General features: G+C 40.5%; 1 protein-coding gene across 11 annotated transcripts in view; it reads left to right on the top strand.

Moving 5' to 3' along the window:
- Positions 1-19,892, top strand: part of TRAK1 (trafficking kinesin protein 1) — a 140,614-nt gene that overhangs the window by 52,325 nt on the left and 68,397 nt on the right. For 3 of the 11 annotated variants that reach the window (XM_073678138.1, XM_073678135.1, XM_073678133.1), the window contains exon 1: positions 9,164-9,748. The exons of 7 other annotated variants lie outside the window; for them this stretch is intronic. In XM_073678138.1, coding sequence (XP_073534239.1) covers positions 9,634-9,748 — 115 coding nt within the window. In that variant the 5' untranslated portion in view covers positions 9,164-9,633. Of the gene's footprint in view, positions 1-9,163; positions 9,749-19,892 lie in introns of those variants that run through there. One more of the 11 variants, XM_073678144.1, reaches the window with a different exon arrangement.

The raw sequence follows: 19,892 nt of genomic DNA, 5'->3' as shown, positions 1-19,892 counted from the left end.
TTTGCATTGCTGCAATATCACGGTCATACCATATGTATTTGGGGAAATATTCACACCCACATATAATGAAAAACTTAAAAAAAACTAATTTTAACTATTTTTAGGTCAAATTTCTCAAAAAGGGTACCCCTAAAATATATTAATTCTGATATCATTAGAAAGAGCACATTTTTCTCTACAAGGATCATTGTTTTGTTTTTTTTGGAGTCTCTCAGTTTAAGAAAAGAAAAATGCGACTGAACATGGTGTTATTTATTAATAAGCAATGAATGGTAACTGCACTATTCAAACCCTTGCGTTGGTCCATGGTGGTTATACCACAACCAATTCCCTAAGAATTGGTATTATAATCCTATTAAGAATTGTAATAATGCTGTCTTTCGAGAATTGGCAGCCCCATCGCCTAGGAGCTATGGCCGATAGCCGTGCAAGGCCAGCCGCGGGCGGTCTCTTTATCGCAGGTTCCGAAGCCTGAGGGTGGGTGTCTTTGCCTAGGATCCCAAGCCTAATATTGGGTATCTTTTGTTGGTTCTCAAGCCATAATGTTCAGTCTAAGTGGTCTGGAATTGTTGCTGAATTTGCAACATAATCGGTTCAGAGAAGCTGTATTGTCGGCCCATTGCTGTTGCAGCTGGTGCTGGAATTATTGCAATGATTGACTGCTCGGGAATCCAGCATGTATCATTTCTCACAGGCCAGTGAAAGAAGCTAGCTGGTCCATGAGGATGCATAAAATTTATTAATGCATCATGGTCATCGACTGAAATTTCAGAAATATTTCCAAGCCACCAGTTCCTATCGTAAATGCAGGCAATGTATTGCCCTGGCTGGAGGTTTGCAATTGGCACAAAAGGCATTTCTGATCTGACAGATCTATCTACATGGGCAATGAAAGATGATGGGTCATTTGACACCCTTGAAATGCGAATCTTTTTGTCATCAATTGGCACAAACTGGTGATTTTCTCTTGTTCCAGCAATTGTATGTCCATCTTTGAACCTTTCCTCTTGAACTACCCGTATTTCGTCAATTTTTTCTTTTGGAACAAAAAAAAATTTGATTCCATGCAGTTGCTCGTTGCAAAAGTTGAATAAATCCACCGGGGTCAGTATTTGGTTTTCAGTTGGGCGTTGAAGACTGGCACGAGCTACCAACATCTTTGCTGTCCCTCCAATCCCATCACAGGGCAACTTTCCGTGACTGGTACCTAAAAAATTCCATTCAGCGCTGATATTGAAATCAGCATTGTGGTGGCACAAGTTGAGAAAATGTTTGAAATTTTTGTACTGGGCTGCAGATCCATCGCTGAAGTAGTGGATATGACGAATCCCATAGATGAGAGTCTTGAGATGCTCCACAATTACTGTTAAGAAAGTGTGGACTGCAACTTTGTCATGTCGTGAGCTATCACTGATTATGCACAAGCTGATGTTCTGCGCAGCTTCACCATTTAACTCCTTGAAGTAAATTACAGATGGGTGTACTGTAGCTTGACTATTTTCCCAGTGGAAACCTTGAATGGCATCTTGAACAATAAATGAGTAATTTTCAGCAAAGTCCATAAGGATCACAAGCTCTCCAGGTCTCAGATTTTCCTTCAACGATTTCAAATAGCTACTTTGATGCTTGGAGATGTAGTGATGGCTACAAAGTTTAGAAATTTTCAAAACCAATTCTTCAATGAAATCTTCTATAGTCAGTTGTTTGGTATCAAGCGTGTCTCGATCAGTGTGAATCCATTGTTTGAACTCAATAATATCTTCAGGGTCACTGTTGACAAACACATTGACTAGAAATTCTTTTAAAACTTCAGGACCCGGGCATTTATCACAACGGCCAAGCATACAGTCCTTGGATTCAATTCCACAACCATTTTGCATATGAGCTCTTTGTAGTCATCATTGATTGGGCATGCTGCAAGCATTAGTTTGACATTTTGGTGAATGGTACACACACAAACGGAATGTGTTCCAGCAGATCCAACGGTTACGCACCACTTTGGCCGAAACTCACAAAACTTGGAAAATCCAATTTTAGGGCCATTCCAATCCCGATAGGCTACAAACATTTCCCTCATATTGCTCAGTAATAGTCGCTTTTGCATCTGCTTTTTTTCTCCTGCTATTCGCACTGATACATAGTCTTTTTCACCAGGGCACATTCGACTGAATTCATCATCCTCAAAAAATGCCTGCACCTTTTTCTTCACTTCCTCAGAAACTTTCTTGCCACACTTGATTCTAGGTAAGGCTAAGATCCCATGTTCACATTTAAGCTTTCGAGCTTGTTTGACCATTCGTTCAAAGACACCGAATTCGTCTGATATAGCCTTAATGGACCAACTTTTAGGTGCCAATGTCAAGATTTGGAACTTTTGTGCCCGACTAAAGCTTTTGCTTTAAATCTGCCAAAAGGTGATTGTAATCCAGACACATTTTGCACTGTGCTGTTTTTGTTTGCTCAATGTCTTTCGGCTCAAGCCCTCCAATTGAAGCAATCTTGCTAGAAAATGCATTTTGTACCTGGCTTATCTTTCTCCTTGCATATCCAAGTGAATCCCGCTGGCTTACCCGTGGATATTTCAGAGGAGAGATGGCAATGGATGTTAAGCTTGAATTTAGACTTTCATGAGAACATTCCATTCCATTCCATCTGGATCTGATTCAGAGGAAACTGGATCAGCTGATTTTTTTCCTGTTAGCAAATTCTTTTCGACATGATGCACACATCTTCTGGCCAGGCTTCACATCATTCTTTGTAAATTCGTTCAACTGGTCAGCTGCTAACAAATTGATAGCTCGCAAATTCTTTTTGGTGTTATGACCTTTCTTCCCAAAAGGATTGCAACACGATTTTTGCAAATGCTCATATTTGGTCTAGAATGAAGCTTCATGGTGTAAACAGATTTGTGAATGTTCGTCAAAATTTAGTCCCACTCGTCGACGCAGCAATTTCTGTTCATCCAATCCAAATCTTGTAAACAATTTCAACTCATCCTTGCTATGGGTGAATGTCTTAAGGTGGCACTTCGAATTGTTCGCAAGGCCGATAGAGCACTGGGCCGACTCTTCATCAATTTCATTCTCCATCGCTAAAAAATAAATAATATATGCATTAAAATGTAACAATAGTCAATAACTTTTCATAAATAAAAAGGTTTATAGGTTTTTGATTATAATAGACATTGCTAGCAACAATACAACTCTGTAACATGTGATAAGAATCTGAAAATCAAACACAAAATCAATGCATTACGCGCATAAATAACACCATGTTCCGTGGCATTTTTCTTTTCTTAAACTGAGAGACTCCAAAAAAAACAAAACAATGATCCTTGTAGAGAAAAATGCGCTCATTCTAATGATATCAGAATTAATATATTTTAGGGGTACCCTTTTTGAGAAATTTGACCTAAAAATAGGTAAAATTCATTTTTTTTAAGTTTTTCATCATATGTGGGTGTGAATATTTCCACAAATACATATGGTTTGACCGTGATATTGAAGCAATGCAAAGTCATGTAGACGTTTGGTGTACAGGGCAAAGCACCAGTTACTATTGGTTTTTGGTCTTGAGTTATATATGGGCAAAGTTTGGCATAAATTTTATGCGACGCGTTTTACAAGCTACTTTGACACAAAATTGCGGCTGAAATATTGTTTTGTCATAGCCGGTAATAATTTTATCGTGTTTAGCAGCAAAAGTTGAGCTAGTATGCCAAATTTCAGCATCATAGCCAGTATAGAACTCTAATGGTTATGTGCCAAAGTTTGCAAAATCCTCTTAGCTGAAGCCGCAGACTTGGTGGAACCTCCAGTGAAAGGTCAACAGTGCCCAATGTATTTGAGATCTGGCCCTAAAAATTTACAGAACCTCTTTTCAAACATACATGTACATCCTTATAAATTTTCAACAAAATCGGAGAAGGTCGAGTGGGGACAATTTTTAAAACTGGTCCACTTGATGTGGAATGACCCATAAACTTCTTCACCGTAGTCACACAAAGCCTTGGGGGAAGCTCACACTTAGTCCCTTGCAGCTAGGTTTCCTTTGGCCGTTTTTTTCGGAGTGCGTTCGTGTCATGTCTGGCCGTCCTCCACAAGCTCATTTCATAGGTGTGTATGTGCGTGGTATTACTCCTTTACAAGTTACCAGCTAACTTTACTCTATAATAGAAAGAAAACTCTTTATTTATTTATCTAATAGGTTTCTTTTATTTGCAAATAAAAATCCCTTTCCTAATCCACGATCACATCCAGAACTAACATTACACGGGGAATTGCCAGATGAACTAATCTGTGCATGATCCTCCAAGGTCAGGGTTACTTATTACTTAGTTCTGTGTTAAGAAGTTTCACATAGTGCTTACATGGAAGGATGTGTGGATTTCACTGACATCAAGATCTCTGGAGCACATGGCACTTCTTAGTAGGTAGTTCTCCCTTTTCAATGACTTTGGAAAATGTCTGCCTGGCATAGTTTTCTATGACCTGATACTTATTACATAGGTAGCATCCCTTAAAGGGGTTGTCTAGAATAATATTGTCCTAACCTTTGGATAGGTCATAGATATCAGATCTGTGGGGCTCCATCACCCGACACTCCCACCGCGGTTAGCAGGTCCTGTGGCTGGTTGTAAATGGTGTATGGTGCTGGGACAACACTGCTCTGTTCAGTGAAGTGGCCATTCTTGGGTACTTAAAGAAGCCCTCCTCCCATCAAAATATTTATCCTCTTAATATATTGCAATCATCATATTATATAGCACTGTGTACAGTGCTGCTCACCATTATTCGCACCCCTCCTGTTTCTACATAGAGTTTGGAAGGATTAAGCTAGTCAGTTTCTAACCACGTGGTGTCATAGACCTAATGGAAAACAGAAGAGTTACCTGGGTAGAAAGACAAAAAGAGCAATTGTAAGTACACAGTGCCATATAATATGATGACTGCAATATATCAAGAGGATAAAAATTTTGATGGCGTGCTTCTTTAAATTGAACGCGCGTTCACTTAAAAAGGAGCTGAGCCTCACTACGTGAGAATGGCCACTGGGCATTGTGCTATGCGACAATGGCCACTGATATAATATAGTGGCTTATATTCCTTGAAGGTAAAAGGATTGTTTGTTAAAATGCTAATGGTCCAATCCATCGTGTTTTGGGGGAGAAGCGGGAAGCCTCCATACACATCAGATTTCATCTAAAGTGTATGGGGACCATTGGAATAAGTCAGGAAGTGATTCCCTACCCAAGAGAAGAATTAAAGGGGTACTGCGCTTGATGTGTTTTAGAATGGCAAAGTAAACTTAAATTCTTACCATGTGAGTAATTTAACAAAAAACACACCAAGCAGTGAGCACTGTTTCTCTGAAAACCCACCACTACACCGAAGCCCAGATCTCACTAAATTGCTGATTATCCAAATGTTTGTAGGCTTACAGAGCCAAAAATCCAGATGTTACTGGGCAGCCTGTCAGCAGAATGACTGATGAAATCAAGCACATCGTTTTTAGGGTTTTAGGGGGGACACAGCCCTAAGGCGTTAGGTTTATTATATTTGCCACAATCGCAACAAAATCGCAAAGTTTTGTCATGATTTTCAGAAATCAGGGAAAATGTGTTGCAGTCTTTCCATAATTTCAGCAAAAAAAATGTACAATGGCACAAGGTTTGAGCACAGCCTAATAAATAGCCAATCTCAGGGTCACACTTGCTATGTTTGCCAGTAATCGTCCTTTATCCCAGTTTGCTCATGAGATGTAGTTTACCGCACATTCGACCTAATTGTTTCCCATCTTTGTCGGCCTTTTTCTTGATTGACTGCTCAGACTTTACAAGAGCCAGAGAAGGGCAAAGATAAATGGGAAACAAATAGGTGGGAAGACGCCCAGAGCGGTTTGCTCACGCCCAGATTGCATTGAATAAAGAAGCATTTCGGACACATGCAGCAATGGATTTGGACACTATAGGTACCATTTATATTAAGGCTATGTCTGCTGTGCTTGGTTTGAACAGTCATTTTGTGCTGACATACTCCCTTTAATCAACAGGAGCAGAAAAAACAGTAAAAATAACTTTCTGTCCAAGAATGCTTTAAGTAAAAAGATGCGTAATTGAAATGTTATTCTGGATGCTGATTTGCTCACATTGGAGATAACCTGCTGTTTTGCTCACTCTGGATCATTATGGAGAAGCAGAGAACAGTACTAACACGGATACTTTAATTTAATCTGCATCCTCTCCTCCCCTGGTTAAAACAGGTTATGGTGTAGTATGTAATTTTGTGTTAATCACTACACTGTCCGCACCTCTTGTTTCCATGCTACCGGCCCCACCACATTATGTGATGAGCTTTTCTTTAGCGCTAGCTCCACTTGCACAGCCACTAATCTGATAGAGCACAACTCTTAATTACACAGTGCTGGGTGTTTTCTACCCAAATCTTCCCATATGTGTATTCTGGTGCCTGACACTCCTCAGCTGCTAATGATTTCCGGTATCATTCATCTCTCTGTCTATGCATATAATATATACAGCGGTAGTATACGTGCCGATGCTCAGTGTGCACTGCCCATGATACAGACAGAACATAGCAAGATGTACTTGCCACATGTACGGCAGCAAATGGGGTCACTATGGGTCTGTAGTATCTGCATCTAGGCACTTTGAGATACTATATTCCCCCTAAGGCCACAGCCCCACTATCAGTATTTGGTCAGAATTTGACCAGTATTTTTTCTCGGGAGTGGGAGCCAAAACCAGGGGAGGAACAGTCAGAGAAAAGGCATAATAGAAACAAGTAACCAATTCTGCATTTATCACCCACTCCTGGTTTTGGCTCCCACTCCTGAGAAAAAATACTGACCGAATACTGATAGTGGGGCTGTGGCCTAAAGTCTATGCTTCAGGCCATGTTCAAACCTTCATTATTTGGTCAGTATTTCACATCAGTATTTGTAAGCTAAAACCAGGAGTGGGTGAAAAATGCAGAAGTGGTGACGTGTTTCTATTATACTAATTTATCTCCACCCCTTACACAAACTGATGTAAAGTACTGACCACATACTGATGTGTGAATGTGGCTTTTAAGTGAGAATATCTCATTAACTGCTCATTTAGACAAGTTTTTTTCACATATCAGAAAAACGGACTGAGTTTCATCAGTGATTTTGATCAGTTTCAGGAGATGGCATCTAAGTGCTGTGCAATATATTTTTTCCCTTTCCTGAGACATAGACTTTCATTGCCAAGCTTGATCTGACACTTCGATCAATATTGGACATGTCTCTGCAATTTTGGATGAACCACTCAGTCTACAAAAAATCATGGACATATGAACAGCCCCATAAACTATCATACTTATTAGTGCTAGCGGTAAAAAACATGGATAGCATTTGTATGTGAAAAATGGACGTCCGAATGAGCCCTAAGGCTGCATTCACACATCCGTGTGACACATCTTGGCAATGTCCATTTTTTTCTTGGACAGCACACTGACTCCTAGTCAGAGCCATATACACATCAGTTTTAAAACCAGATCCATGTCTCCAGTGTGTGAGACTCTGTATGTCTTATGCTCATCTATTTTGCTGCTCAGATTTGGGCATTAATGTCTTTGGGGATCCTTATAATACAGATGACACACAGAAGGGAGACATTGTGCTTCAGTTTTCCATCCGAGTTTCATCCATTTTTAATTAAAACATTGTTAAAAGTCAATGGATAAAAAAGTTCAGACAGTCTGCCTGCTTTAGTGAAAAAAAGCCCTGGGGTGGTGCTTCTAATCTAAGGTTTCTGCACTTAGACCACGGCCCCACTATCAGTATTTGGTCAGTATTTTTTCTCAGGAGTGGGTGAGAAATGCAGAATTGGTGCACAAGTTTCTATTATACCTTTTCTCTGATTGTTCCTCACCTCGTTTTGGCTCCCACTCCTGAGAAAAAAATACTGACCTAATACTGATCAAATACTGATAGTGGGACCTGTGCCTGATACTCACTCGCCGCAGTCTTCCCATTCTATCACTGCCGCTCCAGTCAGTCTCTGGAAGTTTGTGACCTGCTGCTGGCAGCTCCAGTGTTTCATGGCGCTGCGTGGAAGTCACAGCTCAATACAAGTCTATGAGAGCCTCGTCCTGGCCCCGTCCTGGCCCTCATAGACTTGCATTGACAGCTTGTGATGTAACTTCTGGCCAGTCAGAAGCTGTGATCACGAGATGGCGGCTCGGGACCGGAGTAGTGTTGAAAAAATCTGAAGACACCGGAGCTTGAGTATAAGACCAGGACAGGGACCTTACAGTAGAAGCACCATCCAGTGCTGAAAAAATCCCGCTAAAGAGGAGCTTTGAGGCTGTTTTTTTGTGCCAAATTCTTTTAATTTGTGCCTGTTTTCAACTTGTCTGTGTTTATTCCTTTCCTCTTCTCACTATTGCGGGCGTGGTTTTTGTCATCCATTTATTTGCGGCCAACTCCTTATTTGCAACTTTTTAAAAAGCGCAAAATTTTTGCTCGTGTACGTTCGTTCCGCCTGAACTGATTTATTTTTTTGTCCATTTGCACCAATGTTAGAGATGCGTGTGACATTTTAACACCTCTTGTGACTTTTTTGTGCTAGAAAAGCACCATAGGTAAAGGAGGCGTGTAATGAGAAGAGCATTTTTGATTTTGCTCACAATTCATGAATGCTTGTGCACCGTATTGAATATTCGGCGCTAAAAAATTCATCGATTACTTCAAGACAAAGAAATGAAAAAGCCAAGTTCACACCATCAGTATTTTATATCAGTATTTGTAAGGCAAAACCAGGAGTGGGTGATAAATGCAGAAGTGGTGACATGTCTCTATTATACTTTTCATCTGATTGTTCCACTCCTGGTTTTGACTTGCAAATACTGATGTAAAAAACTGACCAAATACTGAACGTGTGAACGTGGTCTTACACGACGCATTGCAGCATACAACATTTTTTTGCTTTTTGGACGTATCTGGAAATAATGAAAGAATTCTTGTTGTTTTCCTCCACTACGTTGAGGGAACCCATTACCTATATATAGTGCACCTGTCAGTCTACACGCTTGTGTAGAGGAATTGTTTTGACGTCACTTGTAGGGTTAATGAATCATTGACAGGTAACCTGTTGTCCCACCCTCTGCTAGGTGTAGTATCATCCAGCACTTCCTTGCTGCAGTTGCTATGAAACTTGCTGGGAACATACCATTTACAATGTAACGGGGGAGTGACAGGGCTAGAAGTCCTTCTTTTTCCTTTGTATCTTCTCCCACTCTCTCTGATTCTGAGCAGCTTCTTATAAAATGTCGCTCTACAGCTGTGGCCGCTTCTGATCTTCCCACCTGGCAGCTGTCTCCTCGGAGAGATTACAGGTGCTGCGGATCACTTGGGTGGATCCCAGTCCCTGCTGGTTACTTGTGTGTCAGCGGAGAGAGTGCTCAGGTTTAATCACACAGTCTCTGCCATAAGTATGTGAGTGATCAGGGATGCTGCCCCACAAATGGGGCGCCCGCTGTCCTTTCCTCGTGCCACATATGAGGCCCCTAAGGGGCCACTCAACAAGTGCCTTTAACTATTAAGATCCAGAGCTGATTGTCCTCCAACCCTTGGAATTACCCACTTCTAATGATGTCCTTTATTGAGCCGCTGATTGAAGAGGAAAGCTATGAGTGCGACTGTGAGAATGACCAGGAGATGCTGTACGATGACTCCGCCGATCAGCTGGAGTTTATGGAGGAAGGTAAATGTATGGGGGATTGTCGTATATACTGTGTCCAGGTTAGGCGGATGGCTGGGCTGTAATCTTCTGAACGCCTGGCGTAAGTGACTACTATAACGTTACCGCTGGCATACACTCTCTACATATTTCTACATTATTCTCTCTAATATTTTATTTACTATATTTCTATATTATTTATTATATCTCTATTTTATTTACTAGATTTCTATATTCTCTATATGTTCTTTTCTACATGTTTCTATAGTTTTCTCTATTTTATTTTCTACATATTTCTAAACTATTCTCTATATTTTCTTTACTTTGTGTGAATATTTTTAGCTTTTTTTTTTGCATGGCTGTTTGCTCAAACAGGACTGTATATTGGTGGAAGCCATAAATGGAGCAGTTGAACACCTACGTATGTATAGGCACAGGCACTGCTCTAGGAAAGTCTAGTCTACCAGTATCGGGTCATAACAAATCTAGCAAACCCATTATGGCTGAAATGAAACCAATGTGATCAGAGACGTAGCTGATATTTACAGGCGGCCAATTTGTTGTAGAAGTTTGGGTAGTTCCCTAAACGAGGCTTGCAGAAGTCTATGCACTTGCATCTGACGTGTGAATATAGCCTGAAACATGCTAAACATTTTAAGCCTATCCTTATAAGTAATCGTTTCCCACCACCAATATAATTGTATGGCCACGATCTCTTGTAACTGTATCTGTATAGGCTGTGTTCACTTTCTACTGTTGTGTGTTTTTTTTTTGTCATTTAACAAAATCTACAACTTTGTATCGCACTGTCTGTAAAGCTTTAGTGTATTTTTTCTTTAAGGGATCTTGACCCCCAGTATATTTTCCACTCTTCTCACATGCTTGGTTTAGTCTTAGTCACGTCTACAATTTGTAGTTCTGTGGAACTTGTTTCTCACCCGTATGTGTAGAATTTCTTGCTCAACCATACGTATGCTATATGGGAGGAATCTGCTTTCTGATGGAATTGTTATTTAATTATTAATCAAAATTATTCAGAAATATTTTGTTAAAGAATCTTTTTGCCTGCAACATTGTGGCTATGTAATCAATGACTTAAAAAAATATCACGGTGTTTTTATATTAGTTATTCTTTTTAGGCCACGTTCACATGTTCAGTAAGTGGTCAGTATTTTACATCCGTATTTGTAAGCCAAAACCAGGAGTGGAACAATCAGAGGAAAAGTATAATAGAAACACGTCACCACTTCTGTATTTATCACCCACTCCTGATTTTGGCTTACAAATACTGATGTAAAATACTGACCAAATACTGAACGTATAAATGCAGCCTTACAAAGTGAATATAGCCGTATTCTCCCAGGAAGCTATGTTTATGGAGGCGATGTGATGGCGCCCAGTGTAATATGACACACAACTGTATAGGTTCTGTGCACATGGCTTTGCTATGGTGTGATGAACATTTTCAGCTGTTTGACCTAATGTGAATGGAAGTCTCCTCCAAACAGCAGATATTAGGGTGGTGGGAGGTTGGAATGGAAAGTAGGATTGTGCATGTTAGACGTCAACGTGCCCGATTGCTTGTCCTTAGGTAGATAAACCAACACCTTAGAGGCTGCCAGCTGCTTACAAGATTCCATTTAAGGTGTAGTGTAAACCCTCCCTGTAGTTCTGCAATTAATTTTGGCACTCTTTTGGATATGTTCACACAAAGCATTTTTGATGCGGCTTTTTTTCTGCATGAAAACCCCAGACTATATTTAGAAAACGGCAATGGAAATGAGACATTTTTGGCACATTTTTGATAAAATATGCGTTTTTTTTTATGTGTGCGCTTAGTGTTAACCCATTATTTCAGTAAAAATGCTGAAAGGATTGACATGCTGCGTTTATTTTGTTTTGTTTTTTTCTTTAAAAAACAAAACAAAATAAACCACATGGAAAAAAAATCATCATGTGAGTGACATTTTAGAAATCTCATAAATTTTGTTGCTGTAAAGCGCTGCTTATTCCACACACAAAAAAAAACCCATAAAAAATGCAATGTGTGAACAAGCCTTGGGCAGCACGGTGGCACAGTGTTTAGCACTGATGTTTTGCAGTGCTGGCGTCCTGGGTTCAAATCCCAGCAAGGACAACATCTGCAAGGAGTTTATGTTCTCCCTGTGTTTGTGGGGGTTTCCTCTCACACTCCAAAGACATACTGAGGGGGAATCCAGATTGTAAGCCCCAATGGGGACAGTGATGATGATGTCTGTACAGCGCTGCGGAATATGATGGCTATATGAACAATGCATAATAAAGAAAATAAGCCTTTGTTAGTTTCCTGAACTAACTAGCCTGGTAATGAGTGAAAGGGGTTGTCCAGGATATTTACACTGATATCCTATCCTTGGGCTAGGTCATCAATCAATATCTGAGATCCCACCCTCCCGATCATCTGGTCCTGGACGAGTGTGCTGAGTTGTGGAGCTGCACAGCTCCATCAACTGCATAATGGCCGTGGCAGGGTACTGCAGTTCCGCCCCCTATTCAAATGAATAGGGGGCTTATGTGCAGCACCCTGCGGCATCCACTATCCAGTTGATGGAGCTATGCAGCTGAGCTCTCCAACCATATTGATACTGTAAAAGTCGCAGACAACTCCTTTAACGTTTCAGACTTTTGCTGGAAACTTGACAATTTGCTCTAGCACTGAAATGTTTGCGACCTCTCCAATGTCCTCACCATAGCAGGTATTGCTTTCATTGGAGAAGTAGCATTCTGTTACCTCCAGCTTCAGTTTCAGTAGCTGCATTTCTGCCTTCAGTGCAGTGAAGTTCGTCTTGCCCCTCATTCTCATTATTGTCTTCCTACATTAGTTTGTAGTATTTGAGCATGTGATCATTTTCAACAGCAAAACGGCTCTTAGGCCATGTTCACACATGTTTTGTTTTGCTGTGTATTTTGCAGCAGATTTTTATGCAAATTTTCAGCTGCAACTTGCAGTACCAGCAAAGTCTATGAGAAACCAGAATTCTCTGTTCACACATGTTGCTTTTTGTTTTCTGCGTATTTTCTGCCTTGCTTGCATTTATGGAAAATAGAGCATGTCACTTCTTTCAGTGCTTTTTCACCCATAATAAGTAATAGGTGGTGAAAAAAACGCATAAAAAAAAAGCAGCTAATTTTTTTTTTTCAGCGTTTTTGATGCCAAAATATGTTGTTTGTATTGGGAGCGTTTAATTAAATTAGTGATGTGTACAGTGTAAACATTGGCTGAGCTACTTGTGAGATTGAACAATACCTGTGGCCCAGGGAGGTGTGAAATTGAACAATGCCTGTGCAAACTGAATGGCAGACCCCATAGTGTGACAGCAAATAGTGTCCTACAAACTCAATGCATTGCCAGTGTCTATCTAAACCTATTCCTGAAAAATTCACCCCCCACCCCCAATGCCAAAAACAGAATGAATAGAGACATAGAAAAAAGTTGTCAGCAGAAAAAAAAACACAGCCTTAGACATTTTAAATTATTTTTACCTGACAACCCTTTCATCCACCACTGCACTGGATACGTGAGAATTTGGGAGTCCAACCTCTGGGACCCTCGTCAATTGGAAGAATGGGGAATTTTTATCCTAGATGTGGCTCTTTTAACCCTGTTGCAAAATGAGGCAGCAGGTCAGATGCTCGACCGCCACCCAATAATTTTATTTATGCGGCTGGCTTTAAAAGCTGAGCGCAGCCTCTTAAGGCAATGAATGGAGCTGGAGTCAGACATGTACATTGTCGCTCCATTGTAATAGGGATGAAAGTGCCGTAACTGGTCTATAATTATTATCATATGGATAGGTGATGACTTCTTTTAACTAGACAAGCCCTTTAAAGGCGGATGTTTGCATTAAGTACACTCTTTTGGGGCATCAAGTGTATGGGGACTGATGTGTGTCTGCACAGAAAAGCTTTTTTTTTTTTGGTACATCTGGTTGTACCCAATACAGCCATGTATTACTATTACATGTGTTATACTCTTGTCCTCTCTTAATAATATAGCTTAGTATATGCTAGCCATAATATATCTGGGAAGGGGGTGATATCTGATAGATGTTGAATATAATAATCTTACTCCTTGCTGCAAAATATAAGACAGGCATCCAGGGACTGAAGATCTTCCATCCTTTGAAGAGAAACCCCTCTCCTGAGACTGTACTAAAATAGCCTCCATGCTGTGTTACAGGACGAGCTTTCAGGGAACATAGTTAAAATGTGTGTTTTACAAATCAATATCCCAAACATACAGTGGTGGCCAAAAGTATTGGCACCCCTGCAATTCTGTCAGATAATACTCAGTTTCTTCCTGAAAATGATTGCAATCACAAATTCTTTGGTATTATTATCTTCATTTAATTTGCTTGCAAGGAAAAAACACAAAAGAGAATGAAGCAAAAATCAAATCCTTGATCATTTCACACAAAACTCCAAAAATGGGCCAGACAAAAGTATTGGCACCCTCAGCCTAATACTTGGTTGCACAACCTTTAGCCAAAATAACTGCGGACAACCGCTTCCGGTAACCATCAATGAGTTTCTTACAATGCTCTGCTGGAATTGTAGACCATTCTTCTTTGGCAAACTACTCCAGGTCCCTGATATTTGAAGGGTGCCTTCTCCAAACTGCCATTTTGAGATCTCTCCACAGGTGTTCTATGGGATTCAGGTCTGGACTCATTGCTGGCCACCTTAGAAGTCCCCAGTGCTTTCTCTCAAACCATTTTATAGTGCTTTTGGAAGTGTGTTTTGGGTCATTGTCCTGCTGGAAGACCCATGACCTCTGAGGGAGACCCAGCTTTCTCACACTGGGCCCTACATTATGCTGCAAAATTTGTTGGTAGTCTTCAGACTTCACAATGCTATGCACACGGTCAAGTAGTCCAGTGCCAGAGGCAGCAAAGCAACCCCAAAACATCAGGGAACCTCCGCCATGTTTGACTGTAGGGACCGTGTTCTTTTCTTTGAATGCCTCTTTTTTTTTTTCCTGTACACTCTATGTTGATGCTTTTTCCCAAAAAGCTCTACTTTTGTCTCATCTGACCAGAGAACATTCTTCCAAAACGTTTTTGGCTTTCTCAGGTAAGTTTTGGCAAACTCCAGGCTGGCTTTTTTATGTCTCGGGGTAAGAAGTGGGGTATTCCTGGGTATCCTACCATACAGTCCCTTTTCATTCAGACGCCGACTGATAGTACGGGTTGACACGGTTGTACCCTCGGACTGCAGGGCAGCTTGAACTTGTTTGGGTGTTAGTCGAGGTTCTTTATCCACCATCCGCACAATCTTGCGTTGAAATCTCTCGACAATTTTTCTTTTCCGTCCACATCTAGGGAGGTTAGCCACAGTGCCATGGGCTTTAAACTTCTTGATGACACTGCGCATGGAAGACACAGGAACATTCAGGTCTTTGGAGATGGACTTGTAGCCTTGAGATTGCTCATGCTTCCTCACAATTTGGTTTCTCAAGTCCTCAGACAGTTCTTTGGTCTTCTTTCTTTTCTCCATACTCAATGTGGTACACACAAGGACACAGGACAGAGGTTGAGTCCACTTTAATCCATGTTAACTGGCTGCAAGTGTGATTTAGTTATTGCCAACACCTGTTAGGTGCCACAGGTAAGTTACAGGTGCTGTTAATTACACGAATTAGAGAAGTATCACATGATTTTTGAAAGGGTGCCAATACTTTTGTCCACCCTCTTTTTTAGGTTTGGTGTGGAATTATATCCAATTTGGCTTTAGGACAATTCTTTTTGTGTTTTTTCATTGAAGACAAATTAAATGAAGATAATACCAAAGAATTTGTGATAGCAATCATTTTCAGGAAGAAACTGAGTATTATCGGACAGAATTGCAGGGGTGCGAATACTTTTGGCCACCACTGTAAGTCACAACTAATAATTGTATCCTGTGACATACACATTATGATTTTTGTTTAGATCCACACTTGCCTGATGGCTTTGTGCAGTTATCGCCCAGCACAGGCCTATGGCAATGAACAGGACCTGGAGTTTCAAAGCAGAGCTTTCTATCGCATTGCAGGCATTTCTTACTTAGCTCTGAATTGTTAAAAAAAATCAAAAACATGAAGTTGGGGGGAAGAGGGATGGTGTCTAAAGGGTAAAGCTCCTCTTTAAGGGGACCACCAAGCTAGTGTAAGAATACTGATAGGCCATGCTTAACAAGCAGCCAACCATTCTTATACTTCACACTGATGAGCGGCAAGAACCCTGAAACAGCTGTCTGCAAATTGAGTTCTTTTTACATTTGGGGGAGATTCTGGTTTGACTTTATATCCTAAATGATAGAGGAGGACTCTAAAGAGGTCCAGTCACCAGGTCTAAAGTGGCCAGTCCTTGTATTTATTTAATTCCTGCTGCTTGCCTTTTTTTTTTTTTTAAAAAGCCATACAGTTCCAGAGATATTGGCCTTTTTATTTAGCGCTAAGTTTTAGGCTGTGTGCCCACGTAGCATTTTTCAAGCGTATATGCTGCGGAATTTCCGCAGCGTAAACGCTTGAAAAACGCATGGTAATCCGCACCCCATGGTCCCCAATGGGATTCCGCAATTTCTATGCACATGCTGCGGATTTTTCCGCAGCGTTTATGCCGCGTTCAAAAATCCGCAGCATGTCATTTAATTTTGCGTTTCCGCAAGCGGAATTGCCTTAGTCCAATGCATAAAAAACGCAAGGCAATTCCGCATGTGGAAAACGCGTGATAAACGCGTGCGGAATTCCGCATGCGTTTTTCCGGGAGAGGACTTGCATTTATGCAGCAGAAATTTTCTGCTTCATAAATGCAACGTGGGCACATAGCCTTATGCTTTTTAGCAAGCAGATGCTGCGCACAGGGTAGTAAAGCAGAGCAGCCTAGTGACAAGGCCCAGAAAATCCTAGGATTGCTGCTTCCAATAGGTGGTGTCAATCTCTTCCTCTGCAAAGGGGGTATCTGGCCATGCAACACATTGGTTATTCTATGGCAATGGAGAGATCAGAGTATTATAAGAGGCAGCTTTTTATTTTTTTCCTTGCACTCCAAAAAAAACAACCCCTTACTGGTTTCATCAGTGTGCTGGATTTATTTTTTATTCTTTTGGGCCATGTGTCCATTTTTACCATCGGTGTCAAAAAAAACAAACTGATGGAGGCCGAGAAACGGTGAGAATCAAACAGCACTAGAATTCAACTCTGATTGCATTTAGGTCCCATTTTTTTTAATTCACTTGCCTTTTTTGATCTGAAAATCAGAGTATAAGACACGTCTCCAATAAGTTTTTTTTTTTGGAAAAAAAAGGGACTAGCAACATAGAATCAGTGTCGGTGAAACTGTGAAAAACACGGACAGATAAATACATGAAAAACTTAGATGTGAATGAGCCTTTAGGCAGAATTCAAGTTGTCTGTTTCACAGTCCATATATGAACCCCATTACACAGACAACATGTATCCTGCCCAAGGCCTTTTTCTGGAGCTGTAATGCAGCGACTATAGGCAGCTAAGGGTCAATAATGTAGATCTGTGCGCCCCCTATTGTACAGGGTGATTCACTCACAATTTTACCCCGAAAAATTGCTGTAACTTCTAAGGGAGACTATTGACCATACTAAAATTTTAACTGTACATACTTTGGTTCATGGAAAATGAGTGCAATAAACCACATCGACTAGAACATCCTAGCGCTGCTTGATCTCATTGACTTGTCTCCCCGTCGGTCGTCTCCACTACCAGATAGACTTGCTGCGCCTTTCTGCGTGTCGGTAGTTTGTGTGGTGCTTGCATTTCACTCCTGTTGAATTCCTTAATTTGTTAACAATTTACCCATACAGTTTAGAGGAGAGTGTTTTCATTGTGAAAACTTATTGGAAGACGGAGTCCTTAAAGAGGTGCCAAAGTGAGTTTCTAGAGAAGTTTGGAGGTCGAAATCTGCCTTCCATACTGTGTATTCTGTCATAGGTGAATAATCTGGAATGTACAGGGCCATTACTAGATGGGCATGATAGAGGACATCTGAAAATGTCTGAGGAAGCAATTCAAGATGTGAAACTATGATTTCTGGCACACCACATAAATCGTGGCACAGGATTTCCCAGGAGACAGGCATGTCGTATTCCACGTGTCAATGAGCGACCCATATAGAGTCACTATACTGATTTAACCTGGCCAGATTTTTTCCTTTGGTGCCATTTGGAAGGTCGGGTGTACAGTAACAAGCCACAAACATTACAGGCACTCCGAGAACATACAGCAAGAAATTCAGGCTATGACCCCAAACGTCCTACAGAATACATTCAACAATATGGAACGGTGCGTGCGTGACTGCGAATGGGGGGTATTTTCAACATTTTTATATGAATCCTAGAAAATACTATTCTGGCATGCTCCAACCTGTGCCAATCTATGCCACAACTCTCCTCTAGAAGGGTTGTTTATAGTAGAAAAACTTTTACTCCAGGAGACCACTGTACAGGGTCCACGCTGTGGAGCCGCTAGAAGAAATGTTCCATTAGATACAACATGGACGTCAATGGGGTGCACAAAATGTTCATGTGCTGGAGACCTCAGTACTTATTACTTTCACTGTAGTATTACAATGACTTATGTCTAATAGTATATGGGAATATTTCTATATGTATTACTTTTCAGGAGCAAAAAGAAAAACCTATTGAGATCCCAATGCAACTTGGAATTTTAGCAGGGAAATCATGGTACCATATAATTTGGCCGCTCTTGGAGAACTGAAATAAAATATGTATGAAGTAAGTGAGCTGATTTTAGGGATTGCAGCTGAAATGGAACGTTAATTACTTTTAATATCTGATATATAATTATAATTGAATATGTCTATAGAGAGCTGCTTGCGTTATAAGTGCCAAGATCGGCTCTTGGAAATGACGTTCTAGAGAATAATTTATATTTAATATAAATCATGATGTGTATGTTTGTATAATATATATCTATTGATAATTTAATATTTGTTTGTGTCTTTGGAGCCACCACCGTTGACCCTTAGTGTAATTATTAGTAATATTGAGTGCAGTAGTGTTTGGCCCCTTCCCAGGGAGCGCTCACATACTGCACGTCTTCATGTCTTGCTAATGAAACTTTTATCAGTTAGTGAAGGTTTGGCTCCTGGTGACTTAGTATTTATTACTCACTTGTGTGTTTTCTCGGCACATGCTCCTTTCACAGAGCAGTGATTTGTTTCTATGGTAACAATGATGATTATTCCTTAGAATCTCATTTGTAAAAAACGCCTGATCTAAAGAAATAGTTTCTACGGAAACAGATTGAAAAATAGAAACATCTGTAAATAAGTAGCAAGTATGGTTCCTATTCAAAGGACTGCAACTGATCTGTTTGCACTTATTACTTTAAGGACTTGTGTAACAAGACTGCATTAAAGCGGAGTTCCACAAACCTGGATCCTTGACTGCAGTTGGCAATAAAATGTTTGTCTGCCTTATTTTCGAATGCTCTTGAGTCCCTTATTCATCGTCACCATGAAATAGCTGTGGTAATGAGCAGCTATGGAGGACCCGACGCATTCAAGTGACACATGAGCAGCCAACTGATGTCATTGAGCTGAATGTGATCCATATTTTCTTGAGTTGTAGCAGTGGAGCAGAACTGAGCGGATTGTCAGTATTTTAGAACTGGTCCGATACCTTAGATATTCCGCCGGCTGAAAGCTTGTTTGCCTGATAGCTGTTCCTCCTGACAACCCCCTGCCAAGTGCACAATCGGCTGAGCATCTGTGTTGTAAATGTGGAGAGGGAGTAGGTGCCGACAGATACCTCCGAACAAAAGGATTGTGCATGTTAAAATCCAACAGCCCAATAATTTTTTCCTCCAACCTCTGCTTTTGGGAAAGTCGAGTCATGCACATATATATATTAAATAGTCAACTGGTCCTGACAACTCTGTGTATGTCATCTTAGTTTTTCACTTCCATTCCTTAATGTTATACAGGAAGTTAAATAGGAACTGTACTTTAAGCAAACTTTGCATAAATCAGTTGTTCAAGTGAAATATAAGAAACTATCAGAAAAACATTTGGAGTGAGTACTTCGCATGGACTCCTCCTTAGTATTTTCTTACTGATTGATGTACTGTGCCCTAAAATCATGACACACATAT

This window comes from Phyllobates terribilis, unplaced genomic scaffold (genome assembly GCF_046119375.1).
Source record: "Phyllobates terribilis strain yellow unplaced genomic scaffold, ASM4611937v1 Scaffold_4__5_contigs__length_816908805, whole genome shotgun sequence".
NCBI classification, from domain to species: Eukaryota; Metazoa; Chordata; class Amphibia; order Anura; family Dendrobatidae; genus Phyllobates; species Phyllobates terribilis.
This window is presented reverse-complemented; position numbering and strand designations above follow the sequence as displayed.